The following is an 18,963-nucleotide window of genomic DNA, read 5'->3' on the forward strand; positions in this document are numbered from 1 at the left end:
TGGCTAACCCCAGCCCACACAGCAGACCGATGGAGCCAGCAACATAACCATGCTAGCATCAGGACTGATGGATGCTATAAAACATTTGGCCTCAGCTACCGAGGAGAATCTCCTCCTACCTCCCTCAACACGACAGATAGCTTGGCAGGAAACAGCAGGGATGGCCTGAGGCCTAGCTTGTAGAGCTCCGACATGACCTCCCGATATTTGTATCGTTGCTCGACCACCTCCGGCGCGTAGTCTTCGTATATGGCGATGGGAGTGCCTCGGTACTGCAGTTTGCCTCTCTTGGAGCGGGCCTCACGGATTATTTTCTCCTTTTGCTGGTACCTGTGACGGACCTAGGCCTCATGCCAGCTGCAGGTTTCTCCGTCAGTGAGCGATGAGCCCTGTCACACTCGGGGGGTGAATCGAGGACACCAATGCCAAAAACCTCCACCAGGAGATCCGGAAAAAATGCAGAATGATGTGGCCCTTCAATGGACTCGGGTAGGCCAACGATCCTGATGTTGTTCCGTCGACTGCGTGATTCCAAGTCGGTGAGCTTGGATTGTAGCCTAGCGTTGTTTTCGGTTAGCCTGGAGCACGTTGCCTCCAGACCTAGCAAACGACCATCTTGTGCGTTAGCATTGGACTCCAGCGAAGCAATCGACTGAGCATGGTCCGAGACTGTCGATTGGATAGGGTCTAGCTTTGCTTCGAGGGTCGAAATGGACGCTTTGAAGTCAGCAGAGAGGGCTCTTCGGTGGTCATCAAGCCTCGAGTCAAACAGGTCTGCTATCGATGCCATGCTGAGTTCACCGTCATTACCACTAGCCTCACCAGAAGGGACGGATTTACTGGACTGCTCTCTTTGTTTTGGTTTTGTCATTTTTTTTCTGTGTTACGCTTAGAATATTGTCGATATCATCCACATGGCTAATTTTTGTAACAAAATGTTGGGGTTAATAAAGGTAAATTGAGAAAAGTAACAGGAGCGAGTTTATTTCGTGCCTACCCCATCGGCGACAACCGGAAACTTATTGAATACTGTTTTGACAAAATGTGTAATACAGTGACAATTGCATGAACATTTTACCATCACATTTCAATGAACAAAAATAAACACATTATTTCATTTTCACATTGATAATGACATTGTTTTAATGAAAATATTGATTCATACAGGATAAATAAAGATGAATAATGTGTTAATAAATCTATAATGAGAAAAAAACAGTACAACAGTGTAACAGAGAGGGACAGTAGGACTTACTGCTTACAGGTTTGAGGTCCTGGTTAGAGTTGACCAGGCTGGTGTTAGTCATTGCTGACTTCAGGTCCTGGCTAGGCTTAAGCAGGCTGACTTCAGAAGACTTGACCTCACCAGACAGAAGCAGGCTGGCTGCATTGGACATGAGGTCCTTGCCAGGGGTGGAGCAGGCTGGTGTCAACCACGGCAGCAGGCTTGAGGTCCTCACCAGGGTGGACCAGGCTACAAACCACTCTGCTCATGTTTCTCTTCCAACTCCAGCAGGAATTGAATAGAAGCTGAGTCCATTATCACCATGGGCTCCCACACTATGCTAGGCCTGCCCAGAGTGGGGGGTGAGGATGGGGAGCATTCATCCATCCTGAGCAGAGAGTTGTCGCAGGCTGCTGGAGCATATAAGTATTTCTCACCAGTAGCTCACAGAAGGACTGGAACATAGATTTGGCCTGGGGGAGCAGGCTGGTACCACTGACTGCTGCTGGTGTGATGTCCTCACCAGGGTGGGGCAGACTGATATCAACCACTGACGCTGACTTGAGGTGCTCGCAAGAAGTAAGCATGCTGGTAGCAGAACAGCTGGGGAACAGTCATCCAGAGTGTGGGGTGAGGTTGGGGAACAGTCATCCACCCAGAGTAGGAAGTCCTCACAGCCTGCTGGGGCATAGCAAAACTTCTCTCCCACCATCTCAGCATAGGTCTGGGCGATGTATTCGCTGTCAGGCCCTTTGAGGGCATTGAGTTGATTCACCCTCTCATCTGAGAAGTCTGAAAGGAACACCATGAAACATAGGGGAAACACAACTGATTTTGTCTCTGAAGGCAAAGGATATTAGACAACAAACATATCATTTTCCCCTCTCTGAACTCTTAAAAACTACAGAAAGTATTTTAAAATCCATTAATAATAAATCCTACACCAATGCAGGAGATATTTAACAATATTTGTTTCTTGTATTGCTTGGTAACAAGAAAAACAGTATACAGTGATTTGAGACAATTTCACCTACATTTCACCTACATAACCCCATGCACTGAGGTTTACATTTTCAATACAAGGCTGCATTTTAAAACTACAATTTGAATTATAATTTCGTATTCTCACCTGAAAAGTAATGGTCGTCCATTGTCGTCCGTAATTAATGTTGTAATATGTAAGGTTATCGCTGTGTGACTGTCTTGTTTGCGAGCAAAGAAGAACTAATTTATGGAGTTCTTCAGAAGTTAAAAGAATGTCTTTGTATTGTGATGCTCTATCAAAGAGATGGATTAGGATTCCTCGCAACTGCAACATTCGATTACGTAGCATTACGCAATCAAGGAATTCTATGGAATTCTATTAGTGACACATTTAGCTACAGTAAAATAAGTTTTCGCAAAATTGCTTTGAAAAGTAGACCCTAACCAAATTCTGCGGTTGTTGGCCCACACACTCACACATCATGGGCTTTAAAAACGCCGCCCCTACTGTAGCTTGCGAAATGGAAAATAAGATATTGTAGATAGACTTTATGTCCCATTATTGATTAGGCTATGATGTCCAATAACATCCGTTAGCTATTTTATTTTCATGTCTTTATAAACTAAGAATGTCTACATAAGAACTGTATACGAGACAAGATGGCAGTGCAAGTTTGGCTTACTTTCTGGGTGAAAAATGTCAGTGGGTAAAATGAGCGGGCAAGGCAGGTGCGCAACGGGCCCAGTATTACGCGTCTGTGTGGTTTCGGATGAATTGCTTTCGGAGAGTATGCTAAATACATGCCGTTTCGTTGAGAAACCTCCGAACATTTCGAAAAGGTTTGTGATAAGTGAAACCGAGAGGTATTCGCTGGACTGTTTGCTAGAGTGTAATGCTGCTTTGAGCTTATCTGGGTGAGAATAGATATTCAAGGAATGGACCATTTCTCTGGCAGAGATATTGTGTTTGGCAAAGTTTTAAAGACGTTGACATTGACAAGTACCGATGGCATTAACGCTAATGACAGTGTAGGCCTGTGACACTTCTCTCATACATGTTATGAAGAGTATGTTTACCATGTAGAGTTGAATATATCATGTCAGATGGATGAATATTTATAAACATAAACATATAAACATATGATAAACATACCACATTGCTTTGTAATAATTGAAAGAAGGCACACGCATCTACACACACACAAACTTGGGAGCTTGCTTCTCTGAGCTCTCCTCAATCACAAGCTCTTAGACTAATGAGACACACACACACACACACACACACACACACACACACACACACACACACACACACACACACACTGCATTTGTGGTTGAGTTCTATGATCTAATATATGATGATGAATCTACTGATGCAAGAGTGAGGTAATTAAAAGTAACCTTCATTATGCCATATAGCCTCAAATCATGTTATTAAAAGTAATGCTGCTCTAATGGAATGCCACTCATTGAGCATTTAGACTGATATGTCATACAAATCAAGTGCTATTTGTATGTTTAAATGCATTTGCTTGTAATATACTAATACACTAATATACTAATACACCTCTCTCAAGGCAAACATTTATTGTAACCTGTTAATATTCTACCTGCATGTTGATGTTGATTTTGTTTTGCTGTTTTCACAAAACACATTCATTGGAATAAATCACTAACTCAATAATGAATATAGCTATAAAAAAGCTAATAATGGCTAATATGCATAAAGATGCATACATATGTCCAACATTGTAGTTTGGTCTAAATGCAAAGTGTTTAGTTTGTAGCAAATCCAACACAGAGCATCAGTCAGTCAGTAACTGGGCATGCTCATTGGTCTGTTGGCATGGCTTTAAACCAACTTTCTGTTATTTATTAATTAATATATACAGCGGGTTGTGGAAACAATCATTGTGAGTGGCCAAGAGGCGTTCATAATGTCACGCTTAATTCCGGGCCTAGCGCCACGGGGGCGATTACATTTTGTGCCCCAAAAATGTGATAATTCTGAACCGTCTTATGTCAATTCATTTTATCCGCTCCACAAAGGGTTAACTGTCTCAAAATCAGCTAATTGCTCCACCCGCCTGCAAAAAAAACTCTTAATTTGATTTTGGCTGGACTCTGGAAATGCATTTGTCGCTTTTCGTAAAACACCTCTCTAGGCAAACACACCTGTTTATGTGAGTGAATGTGTCACTGATTGAATGAAAGCCAGGTGCCTGGGCTGAAGGTATTGTCAGGTGGGCAGCAACATCGTCTGAGGAAATAAACCTACCTGCCTACCTAAAGAAATAGCCAGCTAACTATAACCTATATATTTTTGAGTATAAAGTTTGAATCGTTTACTTGCAATGTCGTTGAAATCTCTTTGTAGGGCGGCACATAAACCTCTCTCATCTGCCTATGGCTGCATTGTATGCCGTTCTATGAAAACATTATCCAACCTTTGTTATGACCAAGCCCAAATCGAGCTTCGTCATTTTGTTGTCTTTGTTTTGCTTAAATAGTGGTGCCCCCTCAGAAATTTCAGTTGTCCCCATAGTTACTTTCCCCTGACGCCGGGCCTAGATCTGTGTATCTGTTTGTACTTTTGGGAACTATATTTCTCAGCGCAGGGCAAAACCACCACAATGTATCACGAAATAAATACTTTAAGCATTGTTTCTTGTCACAATTTTCAGATTTGTTGGGTAACCGTTTTATAAAAGCAATAATGCCCTAGAGGCCGTGATTTATCGTCAATATTCCTGCACTGTGCATCGTGCCTAACAACTCCCCCTACCCGTGACAATATTGACGATAATAGGGCATTATTGCTTAATTATGACACATCATCGACCTTGTTTAATCATCAATAATAATAATAATGCATTTATTTTTGTATCGCACTTTTCTCAGTACTCAAAGACACTACATTTCATGGAGAGAAAATCAGCAGACAGGAGACTGGGTATGGGTGTGCTGAAGGAGGAGGTTCAGAGCTGTAGGAGGGTGCCATGTTGTTGAGGGCTTTGTAGGTAGTGAGGAGAATCTTAAACTGAATCTTTATTCGGACTGGGAGCCAGTGGAGGTTTTGGAGGACTGGAGTCATGTGGTCTCTGGAGTGGGTTCTAGTGAGCAGGCGGGCAGCTGAGTTGTGAACATGTTGGAGTCTGTTGAGGACTCTATTGGTGGCCCCAAATACAACACTATTGCAGTAGTTCATCCTGGAAGTAACAAACGCATGAATGATGATCTCTGCATCACTGAACGACAGGGAGGGTCGGAGATGGACAGCATTCCTGAGGTGGAAGAAGGCAGTTTTAGCCATGTGTTTGACATGTGGTTCAAATGAGAGGGTGGAGTCCAGGATGACACCAAGGTTACGGACCTCTCTTGATGTGGAGCCACCATGTTGAGGGTGAAGTCTTGGGCAGAGTGGGACTTTGGGCCAACAAGTATGATTTCAGATTTGTTGCAGTTGAGTTTGATGAAGTTGCATTGCATCCAGGACGGCAAGACAATTAGCAAGGGTGGAGTGAGTGGCTGGAGTGATATATGGCGTCCATATAAAAACAGATACCATTCCTTATTCCATTCCATGCATTACAATGAGCCCGTTCTCCAATTTCTACCTCCACCATCTCCACTGTTGCTCAAGTATGGAAGCCCGGAATTCTGTCAGCCATGCGGATCCCTCACTGGGGTCCCCAGTGTCGTCCTTGGTCAGGAACAGGACTCCTATGGTGAAGGGTTTGATGCAGCACAGTCTTTTGTTGGGTCTCTGAATGATGTGTAAATGTGGGATTCTTTTCTTTCCCCTCAGGAGATCATGTACTAGATGTATGGTATAATTGTCAGGCCTGGAAATGTGCTCAACTGGAAGTCACTATATTGTCTTGTTTATTCTCTCTACAACCCTACAAACATTACTAATTATCATTGGGCTTACTGCACCAATAATTATACAATAATTCAGTTATGACCATTTATTGGCCCTGTACTGCCAGTTTGGATAAAAATCTACGATGGCCCTCTATCCAAATGTTAGGTCCCTTTCTATCTGAGTAGAAAGGTTTTTTACTCTCATCATTAAGACACCTTACTAAAATGGGATTTCCCATAGAGTGAAATGCTCAGGCCAGATTTCTTGTCATATTGCTTAACACTAACATCATATGAGGAGTCATGTTGCATATCATTTTAATCAGTACATACTAGTAATATGTCCCTTTCTATGTGTTGAAACTAGGGATGAAATAACAGTGACCGTTTTGAGGGGACTTTTCTGTCATATTTCTGCCAACCATTCAAAGGACACCCTTTTGTCTTATGTTTGTGTTCTATTACACCCTTGAACACATTATTAACCATCATTGGCTTACTGCACCAATAATCGGTTTTGCCATTCAAAATAAGTGTGGTCTTGGCCCCAAAGCGATATTAGCGGCCGCCAGGGGGGTATAAGAGGAAATCTGTGATGGCCCTATAGCTAAAATTGCTCTTTAAAGGGGATGTTTACGCAAAATAAATGTTCATGTGTATTTCTGGTACCTCCACTATGCATACCATCTTGAACTATTACTATTTCACGTGCAGCTGCATCATAGCTATCGAAACACAAGGTTTGTGTTTACTTCCTAAAAAAAATTCATACCGTGTTAAAATACGTCAGACGAGTGTTTTTGCACTCTGACCCTGCTATAAGATGCAAGTGATTCCCATCCTTGTTCTGTGTAAAATGTGGTGCTTTAATCTGAAAAGGCATGATTTCTTCAAAATGTGGCCTCAAGCTGCCCACTATAATTAGGATTATGTGATTTTTGTACATTATTAAATGACAAATTAAATTAAATTATCTGTAGATTGTATTCATATGCTATCTCTGAACAAAATCACTGTGCACTTAGCCTGCAGCGGGTGCAACTGCATTGTCAGCACTCAATACCCAGAGGGCGCTGTGACTGTATACCAGTCAGTATTCTGAGCTGTGTGCAGGCCTCTGTGCTGATACTTCCTGAACTGGCACACTTTAAGGGCACTTTGCCAAGATATCTGTACCTCTATTGTAATACATTGAAAGGCATCTTTACAATTGAGAAATGTACTAGAATATTCGACGAGGCTTGTTGTTCAGGCTTGTTGTTTTCCAAAATGATTCAAAGTACACTATTCATTCACGAGAAACAACATTTAGCACATTTAACTCATATATTGAAGTCAGAGTAAATGTGTAATGTTTTCATTGTTGCAGCAGAACAATTAAAACTATTCAAAATATATTATTTATTTATTTTTTCAAGTATGAATATTGTAGCCTACTTCATTAAATTATGTTATGGATTGTCTCTGACTGCTGAGATTCATGAAGAAAAATACAGTATGCCAAAAATCTGTACATGCAAAACTTTGTCACAGTCATGTTTCTGCAAACATGGCATCTTGCCACATAGCCTACTATATGATACATAGAAAATGAGCCTACAAGACAAATTTCTGTCTCTCCCATGTGTTGTGCAAATTCATGGTTTTTCTATGAGTATCAGTTGGGAATTCTTGAAAACAGTGATCAAAATCCAGCATACTTACATACTGTGCCCAATCAAGATATTCCTTAAAAGTGCTCTTTATTATTATGCCATCGTAGTGTGCATTAAAACGCACAAAATAATTACCAAAGGTAAATTCGGTCAATGGTGGAGGTCAATTTGTCAATGGTGTTGTCAATTGTAATGGACCCCACAAGCATTTCCTTGCACCTCATTAAACAATAATAACAAAATGAACTATGCCTATATGAAAATACAATTTTGAAAAGACAAATTTGAACTATTTGTGAAAAACTCTACATGTGACCATATAAAAAAGATACATTGAGAATAAATTGTACAATGTACATTTTACATACAAAGATTTGGAAATATATTAATCATCTTCTGTGACATGTACAGTATACAGAAGACTTATAGTGAAAATACTTTTGTACAAAGAATGTGCAAGATATTCATTCATCACCTCCATACTTACTGGCCATGAGAGAATATATTTTTTCTTAGCAACTTAAGATAAGACTTAACAGTGGGTAGAAATACAATGTATAAAGTCCAGAGTCAGATTCACCCTCTTGAGTCTAGAGTCTAGACTCTAGACCTCTGGCCCTTAACGTTTTGGTGTTATCTGTGGAGGTGTGTGCAAAAAAAGCCTAAGGGCAAACAGGAACTGGCTCAATAAGGGTTCAACTCCTCTGGGGGTGGAGGGAGATAGGGCTCCTCCCCTCCTATGTAAGCTGTGAGGCTGCTGCTTCGGCTACCCCAGTCATAGCTGTCCACTGCCAAACTGTGATGGAAAAAGAAACATTATCATTAGATCCCTACTACTTGATGTAGTAATATCAACAATAGTGATTCCATCCACAACATCATATTAGATTAGATTAGATTAGATTCAACTTTATTGTCATTGTCCAGAGTACAAGTACAGAGACAACGAAATGCAGTTAGCGTCTAACCAGAAGTGCAAAAAAGCAACAGTGAAGTGCAGTGTGAACAGTATATACAGGTAGTGCAGTATATGAGCAGTATAGTAGTGCAGTATAGTATAAGTAGTGCAGTGTAAGCAGTATCTGAATTAGTAGTAGCATTATAAGCAGAATAAATAGGATGCAGTATGATATGATATGTATATATGTATATGTATACATATATGTATATATATGTATATATATATGCTGTATATAGTGGTGTATCCAACAAATAAAAGGCTGACTGACCGCCTGAACTTTTTTACTCTTGGGCCAATCCATGAAATGAGCAGAACACGGGTATGTTTGTATCTACCTAGCCTGGATGTTCTGAGGGATGATGCTCCATGCCAGGTCATCATCACTGTCATAGCGCCGTGGGTTGTCAAATAAATATGCCCTTGAGGAAAAAACATGTCCTGGGATCCCCGATCCACTCTGCAGAACAACACAGACACAGATTGTGTTGAATCTATTCTGGGGTTTGCTGGGATTCATTTAATTAAGATGGAATACATATGTACAGGTTGTGATATAAAATCTGTGTAGGATCGTGTACTGTAGAATTAATGTAGGCCTGGACTGTACATCATGGTAAACCCTCTCCTCACCCTATCCTGCATGGGCTGGCGTACTCTGAAGAAGAAGACCACCAGGGAGGTAGGCAGCAACTCCCACACAAACAGGATCACCCCAAACACAATATATCCTGTATCCCCGAGAGTCGACCGCAAATCTGCCTGAGAGAAAAAATATCATGTTACACAGGAGTCAGGATGCAAACTGACAGGGCTGTAATCCCTCTGTTAACTTCGATAAAAACTACATTGCAACTGCATAACCATTTCATTTCATTTGATCAAGGCCATGGTTTATTATAGAGTATGGGAGGTTTTAGGGCACTGATGGAATTTAAATATCTAGTGTAGGACAGCACAGTACAGCACAGTATATACTCAGTATAGTTAAATTAGATTTACATTTGTGCCTATTACATTTATAGCATACTGTTACCTGGTCTGAAACATTGTACCAGTCATAGTCAAAGGAGTTGATACTCTTGATGTTGGTGAGGGCCAGGACCACTAGATTGTAGCAGGCTCGAGACGTGTACAAGAGGATGACAGTGGCTCCTATAGCTGTCACCTGACATACTGACGTTCCCTGCATAGAGAGTTATGGGAAACAAAACACACCACATGTCAGATACTCACAGATGTCCGATACACTACACTTCATGCCTATTTGTGTAGTGTCACCGAATACTAAGTGGTAACCCTAGATTTTCCACCACAGTCTGATCTTCCGTTGTGAATGCTGATCAATGCCCCCCTCTCTCAGCCCGGAACACCTATTTACAGTTGAATGAGCATGCTTGGCGGACATCCTGAAGATATAATTTACATATACATTTATGGCATTTAGTAGACGCCTTTATCCAAAGCGACGTACAACAATACATTTGTTTAAGTAAGTGAATCATCTATCCAACAGTCATCATAAGACAAAGTAATCAATGCTCACACCAGGGGCCATTGGCAGTCGTAATGCCAGTAGATGTTGGCCAAAGTATCACACCTTGATTGTTGTCAATTCCTTTGCTATTGTAATGTACAGTATATAGTATAGGCCAACTGGCCTCTCCCATCTATCTTTGGAGGATATTTAAGGAAGATACAGACCATTCATTATTTCAGTTTCTCTGGGTAGCCTATGGGCACTGGTCTCCTGTGTTGTCCTTGACACACATAGCGTCAGACGTATGGTTAAATTTCCATTTGTTTACTACAGTTTGTTTATTTTATATGTTCACTTGAAACTGTTAAAATGGTTAATTTGCTCATACTCTATTCTCATTCTTCCTATGTGCATTAATGTGATGTTGTGTGCTGGATAAAGGTTCTGTTAAAACAGCACAACATAATCGTTACCAGGTTATCACATATTAGAGATAGAGTTCACCATTAAGGTGTAATGTTCACATGCATCATTAACAACATGTAGAGTCAAGTGATCAGTTTCAGGTATTGGACCAAACGTAAACTCCTTGCGATTCATTGTTTGCAACTTGAGAACATGGTGGTAGCATATTGGGTATTCTTAATGGAATGAGCAAATCATTATCACAGGAATGAGCAAATCATTATCATTAATGTAATCATTATCATTATTATTAACCATAACACATTTTGGAGTCAGATATAACATAATGATAACTTGTGAGGAGTCCGCTTTATCATGTCCATATCACCATATCAGGCTGTCAGTGAAGTCACACACCAACAAAATGACCATCCAACTGTGCCCTTTGACTCTCTATGCTTACATGTGCACACAGAAAACTCAAAAAGGCACAATGCAGGCACCGCGTTGCTAGGCAACACATACTCATCATGCATAAGCTTAAAATCAACGGTGATGATCAAGTGGAAAGCGCACTTTCATAGCAGATTTAACTTACAGTAGGCAGTCCATTTGGCAAATGATAGGTGTGATTTGATAAAACACATTAGCATGGAGAACAGTCAATTCATTTGGAGGAAAAGACCTATTTTAGGAAGCAGCTTACATATTTCTATACTTTAATTTTATAACGTGTTATGCTCTTTATACTGTCATCTGTCATCTGCAGTATCAGCTCAAACTGGCCTTTATTTTAATCTTATACCACTACCTTATACCTATGTATAACATCTATTTACTGTATACCACTGTTGAGCAGTCCTTACCTTGGACTCAAGGTAGATGTTGGCCAAAGACATCTTGGCAATCTTGTAGAGGCACAGAGAGAGTGAGACAGCACACAGGACAAAGAGTGTGTCATTGATGGCTACCCTCACTAGCACAATGGTTTGGGCCTCTGTAGAGGTCATCCTCACCAGCAGGGCACATGTTAGGTTCACTACCAAAAACACCAGACTGATGAACAGGAAGAGGAGGTACAGGGGTAACCTGGAGAGGGAGAAGTGGTTATACTTGATGTTATGTTATGATGTACTGTACATATACATCATATACATCATATGCATAAATGGAAGAATAATTACATATTCCCTGCATCTCTATTGAAATATTTGGGATATTTGGATATTTAGTTTTTTAGGAAATATGCACTGATACTTTTGCCTGAGATCCTACTCTTTATGGTTTTCTGATGATAGCTATTTTACCTGTACTTGAGAAGCTCTGGTGCATATTTAGACTTTGCCTTGAATACAACCTGTTAGAAAAAAGAAAAAAATGTTATGTGACCCCCCCAAGAGATTCAATGTGTCACATTTTAAGTTTAGAGGCTTTCTCACTTCTGCTTTTCCTCTGCTAAAAAGCGACCAGGCTTTCTTTTGAAACAGGAACCTCTAGATGTGCTCAAAGTAGTAGAGTGAATGCAGTTGCTACTTGCCAGTTGTAGCACCACCAGCATTTGTGTCAATTGCAACTGTTACACTGTTATACAGATGTATAGCCTAAATCTGAATATTTTAAACAGTGTATGTTAAAAATAAGTGTGAATTCTAAAATATGTTAGTATACAGTACTCTGCAGTCTACTCTGCATTGTATTACTTAGATCCCAGGCTAAACTGGACAAAATCCTTGTTCGTACCTGTCAGCTTTAGTCTGTTTTCAACTGCCATGCCAAATGGTTAGAGAGAAAACCAGTGATGGCCTTTGCCTCTCAGTGAGATTGTGGCCTTCCCTCTGGCCTGAGTAACCTACCTGTCCTGTGCATGTTTGAATGAATCACTGCATCTCTTCAGATTTTATTCTCAGAATAGAGATAGAGCTCTCAAACGTTTCTCTAAGCAACATTAACAAGCATAATCATCAGAACAAACGATACAGGTGAAACCAAGTTGCTTATAACCCAGTAACAGTATGGACATAGTTCAGGCTCCACTCACCTGTGCAAAGTAGAGATTCATGAGGCTGAGGGTGAAGAACTGCAGGCAGACGGGGAAGCAGTAAAGCAGCCAGAAGGGAAAGGGTCCCAGAGTGTTGGCTGTCACAAAGTTCTTGAAGTAGAAGGAGAAGAGCACAGCTCGCAAGGCTGCCCATAGCAGGCACAGGAACAGGAACACTGTCTGGTAGCTGAAGCGCTTGTGTCTGTATCGCAGAACCAGCCACAGCTGGGCATACACAAAGAGAAAGAGCAGCGAGTAGAATACTGTGTAGACCACCGTCAGACCCAGCTTCACGTAGGGAGGCACAGCTGGGCTGAGGGTAGGAGGAGGCAGAGACTCGTTACCCAGCGACAGCTCTATCTCCCTCACCGGGGCCTCCATGGCTGGCTGTCTCTGGTCAGAGGAAAGGAAGCAGACTGGGGGCCAATCCCGATGCTTTGTAGTGGCTGTTCCCCTCAGAGAGCCTGACTGTCCTTCTCTCTGCCTGTGCTACAGAGCAGCACACATAGGCAGCTCTTACGCCTGACAGAGCAGGAGAGAGAGAATCAGCAGAGAGAAAATATAGTAGAGAGATAGTGTGTGAATGGGGGTGGGAGAGAATAGAAGAGCAGAGCAGAGGAGAGGGGGGGAAGAAAACAAGGCTTACTTCCTGCTGCAGTGCTGTGTGAGCCAGTGGCAGAGGCACATGATATGAGTTCAGAATGAGCTGTTTGTCAGGAGCAGTGGGCAGGAAGCTGCGTTGTGCTGTGAGCTCAGTGTGAGGATCTATCCCCCCATCCCTTAAACTACGCCACACATCAGCTGACGCACTCTACTGTACCTTTAACCCTCTACTAGGGCTTCCCACCACAGCCAACCTCCCATGGGACGCCTTCAGTTCACTTCAACTCAGTTTAGATGGCGTCATAAGCATAAAAATTATCTTTTGTTCACAAAGCAAACAAAAGGTGGACCTTGCGTTCTTATTGTGTGATTTAACACAATAAATCTACTTACACCAGAGATTAAAGATAAAAAATAATTATTGAATTACACAGTAGTTGAAGTAATTACATAGTACTTATCTAGTTATAGTATATTGCATTGCAATCTTGCCTAAATGTTTCCTTTAATTGTACATTTTTATAGCATTATAAACCAAGCATGATACATACAGTATGTCAGGTATTGATATATGTCTTGTCTCTTATCTTTGTCTATAAACATCATACAATTGTATCATATAAGATCCATACTACTATATACAGTAGACTACTATACTACTATATACAGTAGACTACTATACTACTATATACAGTAGACTACTATACTACTATATACAGTAGACTACTAGATCCATACTACTATATACAGTAGACTACTAGATCCATACTACTATATACAGTAGACTACTAGATCCATACTACTATATACAGTAGACTACTAGATCCATACTACTATATACAGTAGACTACTAGATCCATACTACTATATACAGTAGACTACTAGATCCATACTACTATATACAGTAGACTACTAGATCCATACTACTATATACAGTAGACTACTTGCAAGCACTGTAAATTCCACAGGCATGACCAGGGGATTCTGTTGGTGGATGTTTGCAGGTCACTGGAGGCAAAAATGTCACTTTAAACAGGATCTACTCAGACTATGCACAAAACCCCAGCAGGGTTTGTTGTGGTGGATGAAGCAGGGTTATTTTTGTTTTGCAGTACTACAGGGCATGTGAATGCCAGGAAAGCCATGGACTGAAGGTCACTACAACTGACCTTTGACCCCATCAGAACATTTTTCCTCAGTCAAACACATTATCTAGGACCCCCTTCAGACAAGAGAATGGCCTTAGTCATCTGTTATACTGTGGTCTGAAAGCTATAGTTTTGGGTAGAAGGATGAGGTGCTATTGTTTACATAAGCAAGAAAGACAGAATAAAGAAATATGATTATAAAATAGAAAACATGTATTTGTCATGTGTTTCTCTGTTTTCTCCTTTTACTGGAAGAGCAATACTGATTTTAATTTGTTTCGGTAAAAATCTCATCTGATATCCTTATCAAGCTGATATGACTAATATACAATTATGTGTCTCCGCACATTTGAAACAATGTTGGGATGTTATGAATTCTCAAATAGCATCTGCACACTTCCTCTTCATATATCCTTTTCGAAACAAGGACAGAGGTCTAACCAAAAAAGGGACAAAATGAGAGAAAGAGAAAGAGAGAGAGAGAGAGCGAAAGAGAGAGAAAGAGAGAGAAAGAAAGAAAGAAAGAAAGAGAAAACCAGAGAGTATATTTTGTATTGTATATTGAGTGACAGGAAGAGAGTTAGAGAAAAAGTGAGAAAAGGAGAGATGGAAGAAGGGAGAGATAAAGGTTTGGGTTTTGAATGTCCATGCTTGCATCAAAACTCCCTTCCCTTGCTCAATGTCTGCCACTGTGCCCACAAGCTTCCTTAATATGGTCACATTAGATCAAAACCCACTGGTTCCCAGGAAACATGGCAGCAGTGTTGTGCCATGGCCAGTGAAAAACTTTACAGGTCATAGCCAATGACATCAATGACCTCAGGGTGGACATCGCATCAATCAATTCAGTTCCAATGAAACTGAGTACCGTACATCATCATTTCATAACAGTAAATGATGATCAGCATTGCCATTATTAGAAGTATCCAGTCATTTTTTTTTTTTAAATGACTAGACATGGTCATCCTTTTTAAAGGATTTAAGGATTTAAAGATAATATATGCATCTAACACTGGAAAATAGCTACCTTCATTATCCATACTTCTAATTTCTCTAATGAGGAAGATATGACTGCTATTTGTGCATGATATGAAAGCTAAATAGATGCGTAAGAGACTTTGAATAAAAGTAAATCAATATGAAAATAGGCTAAGAATATCCAGCAGATTTTAAGTAACCTTATTTAAATGCAATTAACTTGGATTTAGCAGAACAGATTTCTGTGAGTTTAAAATGAATAAACAGTATGCAAGTCATATGAATGACCAGGAGGTGGCATCACAAAACTAGTTTCCAACGTCTCTGACTGTACTACGCACAGCCATGTGACACAGTGAGCAGTGGTATCTAATGTAGACCAAGACCTTGTTGAGACAGCATAATATAATCTAAATGTAATAATACTAGAGTTGAGAGACATATACGTGTATTCAATACAACAACTTATGTTTTAAGTTAGATATTTGAAGTTGTCAAAAGCTGAAAAAGACATTCAGAAATTTGAATAAATAGAGTACAACTCACAAATGTGTACACAAAAAAACAAAAAACACTAACCACAAATCAAATTTACTATCCACACACAAACACCTCTTGATTTGTATTTGTAAACGATTATTTCAATACATGCAAAATGATTTGTAAATATGACTAAAGATTTGTGAATAAATAAACTTACATTTGCAAACAAATGTCACAATGTGTGAATAAAAACGAAGTTGTGTGGGTATCCAATAATTTCGTTAGAACTGTCAAATTACATCTGTGGATTTGTTTTCAGATAAAACTGAATTTTGTCATTAACATACTGCGTGTTTACAGAGAAAAGATCCCCAAATGCATTGGTTTATCTTTGTTGACGATCTCCATTTGACGATTTTTGCTACGGTTTATACCCAGAGGGCGACTCCTGTTTGACAAGTCGCAAATACATCATCAACATTCCATTGTTGCCGACATTAATTGTGGTCATTGTCGTCATTGGTGAAAAGTATAAACACAGAATGACAGGGGCACCCTAAAACCCTAGCTACTTACTTAGCCATGCAACACATTGTATTGCGCAATATCCCAGACATTAATTAAGCTGATGAGGCTTCTTTTACCTGCTTTATTCCAACCTAAACATGCCTGTTTATCTACAAAAAAACAAAACAAAGAGGTTATTAAATCTAACTGACATTTTTACAAAGATGCTTGTTAGGTGGGTTGCTTCAGCAAGTCCAACTATGGTTCTTCGACATACTTATTATTATTATTATTATTATTATTATTATTATTATTATTATTATTATTAGGTGGGCTTGCTTAAGCAAGCACACCAATCCAACTTGCAGAGGTCTAACTTGTGTTGCTATGACTTTTGGTTTTGAGACCATTAAACTTTTTAAACTACAAACTTGAAAGTGCACTTTTTAACATGGAGGTCTATGGAAACCAAAAGATGACATTTTTGAACCACTGCCAAACTTACACTTTTTAAGCTATTAATACCATTTCAACTGTAAAATGTGCCAAAAACTAAATTATCATCTACGATAAAAGATTATTGATGGCTATTATACTTTTTAAACTAGCTTTTTGTAACTCCAAAACCTCTCATCCATTTAACATTGTGGAATGTTGATTTAGGCCAACATTCTGTGAGCTCCTTTGTTACTGCAACTGCCATGGAACTTTCAGGACTCTTAAATAAAAACATCAGGAGACCTGCAGAACACATTCTTAGAATGATTACACAACAATGCACTCTCTTTGCTACCAGTTCTAACTCACTGAAACCACTCTCAACCGCTTAACCAATCAACTATACCACTCTCAACCACTCAACTACCCAACCCTCTACCCACTCCACTGAACTACCCCAGACTCATCCTGTCTATCTATCTCTCTATCTATGACCTTCTAACATACTATCTATCTAACCTTCTATCTTTCTAACCTTCTATCTATCTAAACCTTCATCTACCGAGCATCATCCTTTCTTCCTTTCACCCGTCACTACTGCTTCACTTAGTATAACCCACACTGCTTAACCTCTGAATTCTTTTCATGTTTCTATACCTCCCCTCTCTCATCTATCCATCCTCTCGTCCATTAGCCCATCCAATCAACCAACCAACCTATCTCAATTTCTTGCAACTACCCAGAAAATCTTCATTAACACTGATAAGTTTTCTGATACCTATTAACCTTTTTTTTAAAAGCTTTTTGTAACCAACCAACTCTACCACTCTCAACCACTCAACCAACCAACTCTCTACCCACTCCACTGAGCTATCCCAGGCTACCCCAGGCTCATCTTATCTATCTATCTATCTATCTATCTATCTATCTATCTATCTATCTATCTATGACCTTCTAACATACTATCTATCATTCCAACCATATATCCATCTAACCTTTCAAATACCAAGCCGTCATCCTTTCACCAGTCACCACTGCTTCAATCATTATAACCCATGTGGATTAACCTCTTAATTGTTTTTGGTCTTTCTATACCTCCCCTCTCTCATCTATCCATCCTCTCTTTCATCTATCCATTCATCCTTCCAGTCAACCAACCTAACCAACCTATCTCACTTTTATTCAACTACTCAGAAAGTCTTCATCAACCCTGATAAAAGCTTTCTGTAACTCCAATTACGCTTTTTGTAACTCCAAAACCTCTCATCCGGTTAACATGGTGGAATGTTGATGAAGGCCAACATTCTGTGAGCTCCTTTGTTACTGCAACTGTTATGGAACTGAGGCCTGCAGAACACATTCTTAGAATGATTACACAACAATGCGCTCTCTTAGCTACCAGTTCTACCCCACTGAAACCACTCTCAACCACTTAACCAACCAACCCTCTACCCCAGACTCCTGTCTATCTATCTATCTATCTATCTATCTATCTATGACCTTCGACCTTCGAACTACCTAGCATCATCCTTTCTTCCTTTCACCAGTCACTACTGCTTCACTCAGTATAACCAACACTGATGAAACTCTAATGTTTTTAAATCTTTCTATACCTCCCCTCTCTTATCTGTCCATCCTCTCTTTCATTTATCCATTCATCCATCCAATCAACCAATCAACCAACCAACCTATCTCACTTATCTGACTACCCAGAAAATCTTCATTAACCCTGATAAAAGCGTTCTGATACTTATTAAACGTTTTATACTATTACGCCTTTTTTAACTCTAAAAAATGCTCATCCAGTTAACCAAGCAACTGGTCCGGTTAACCAACGAAGTACCCCACACTCATCTTATCTATCTATCTATCTATCTATCTATCTATCTATCTATCTATCTATCTATCTATCTATCTATCTATGACATTCTAATATACTATCTATCTAACCTTTCAACTACCTAGCATCATCCTTTCTTCCTTTCACCAGTCACTACTGCTTCACTATTCAGTATAACTCATTTTGATTAACCTCTTAACTGTTTTTATATTTCTATACCTCCACTCCCATCTATTCATCCTCTCTTTCACCTATCCATTCCTCCATCCAATCAACCAACCTAACCAACATATTGCACTTTCTTGCACTACCCAGAAAATAAAAGCTTTCTGATCGCTATTAAACTTTTTAAAC

The 18,963-nt window shown here is 39.8% G+C and overlaps 1 protein-coding gene across 1 annotated transcript; it reads right to left on the bottom strand.

Moving 5' to 3' along the window:
• Nucleotides 1–7,629: 7,629 nt before the first annotated feature.
• gpr137ba (G protein-coupled receptor 137Ba) lies at nt 7,630–13,142 on the bottom strand. The gene is made up of 7 exons (XM_083694525.1): nt 12,613–13,142; nt 11,882–11,931; nt 11,441–11,663; nt 9,726–9,875; nt 9,323–9,451; nt 9,028–9,149; nt 7,630–8,527 (listed from the first exon to the last, which is right to left on the bottom strand). Exons 1-7 carry the CDS (start codon nt 12,991–12,993, stop codon nt 8,416–8,418), a joined length of 1,167 nt encoding a protein of 388 aa, XP_083550651.1. The 5' UTR covers nt 12,994–13,142; the 3' UTR covers nt 7,630–8,415.
• Between the last annotated feature and the right edge of the window lie 5,821 nt (nt 13,143–18,963).

This window comes from Argentina silus (assembly GCF_951799395.1).
Source record: "Argentina silus genome assembly, chromosome: X".
Taxonomy (NCBI): Eukaryota; Metazoa; Chordata; class Actinopteri; order Argentiniformes; family Argentinidae; genus Argentina; species Argentina silus.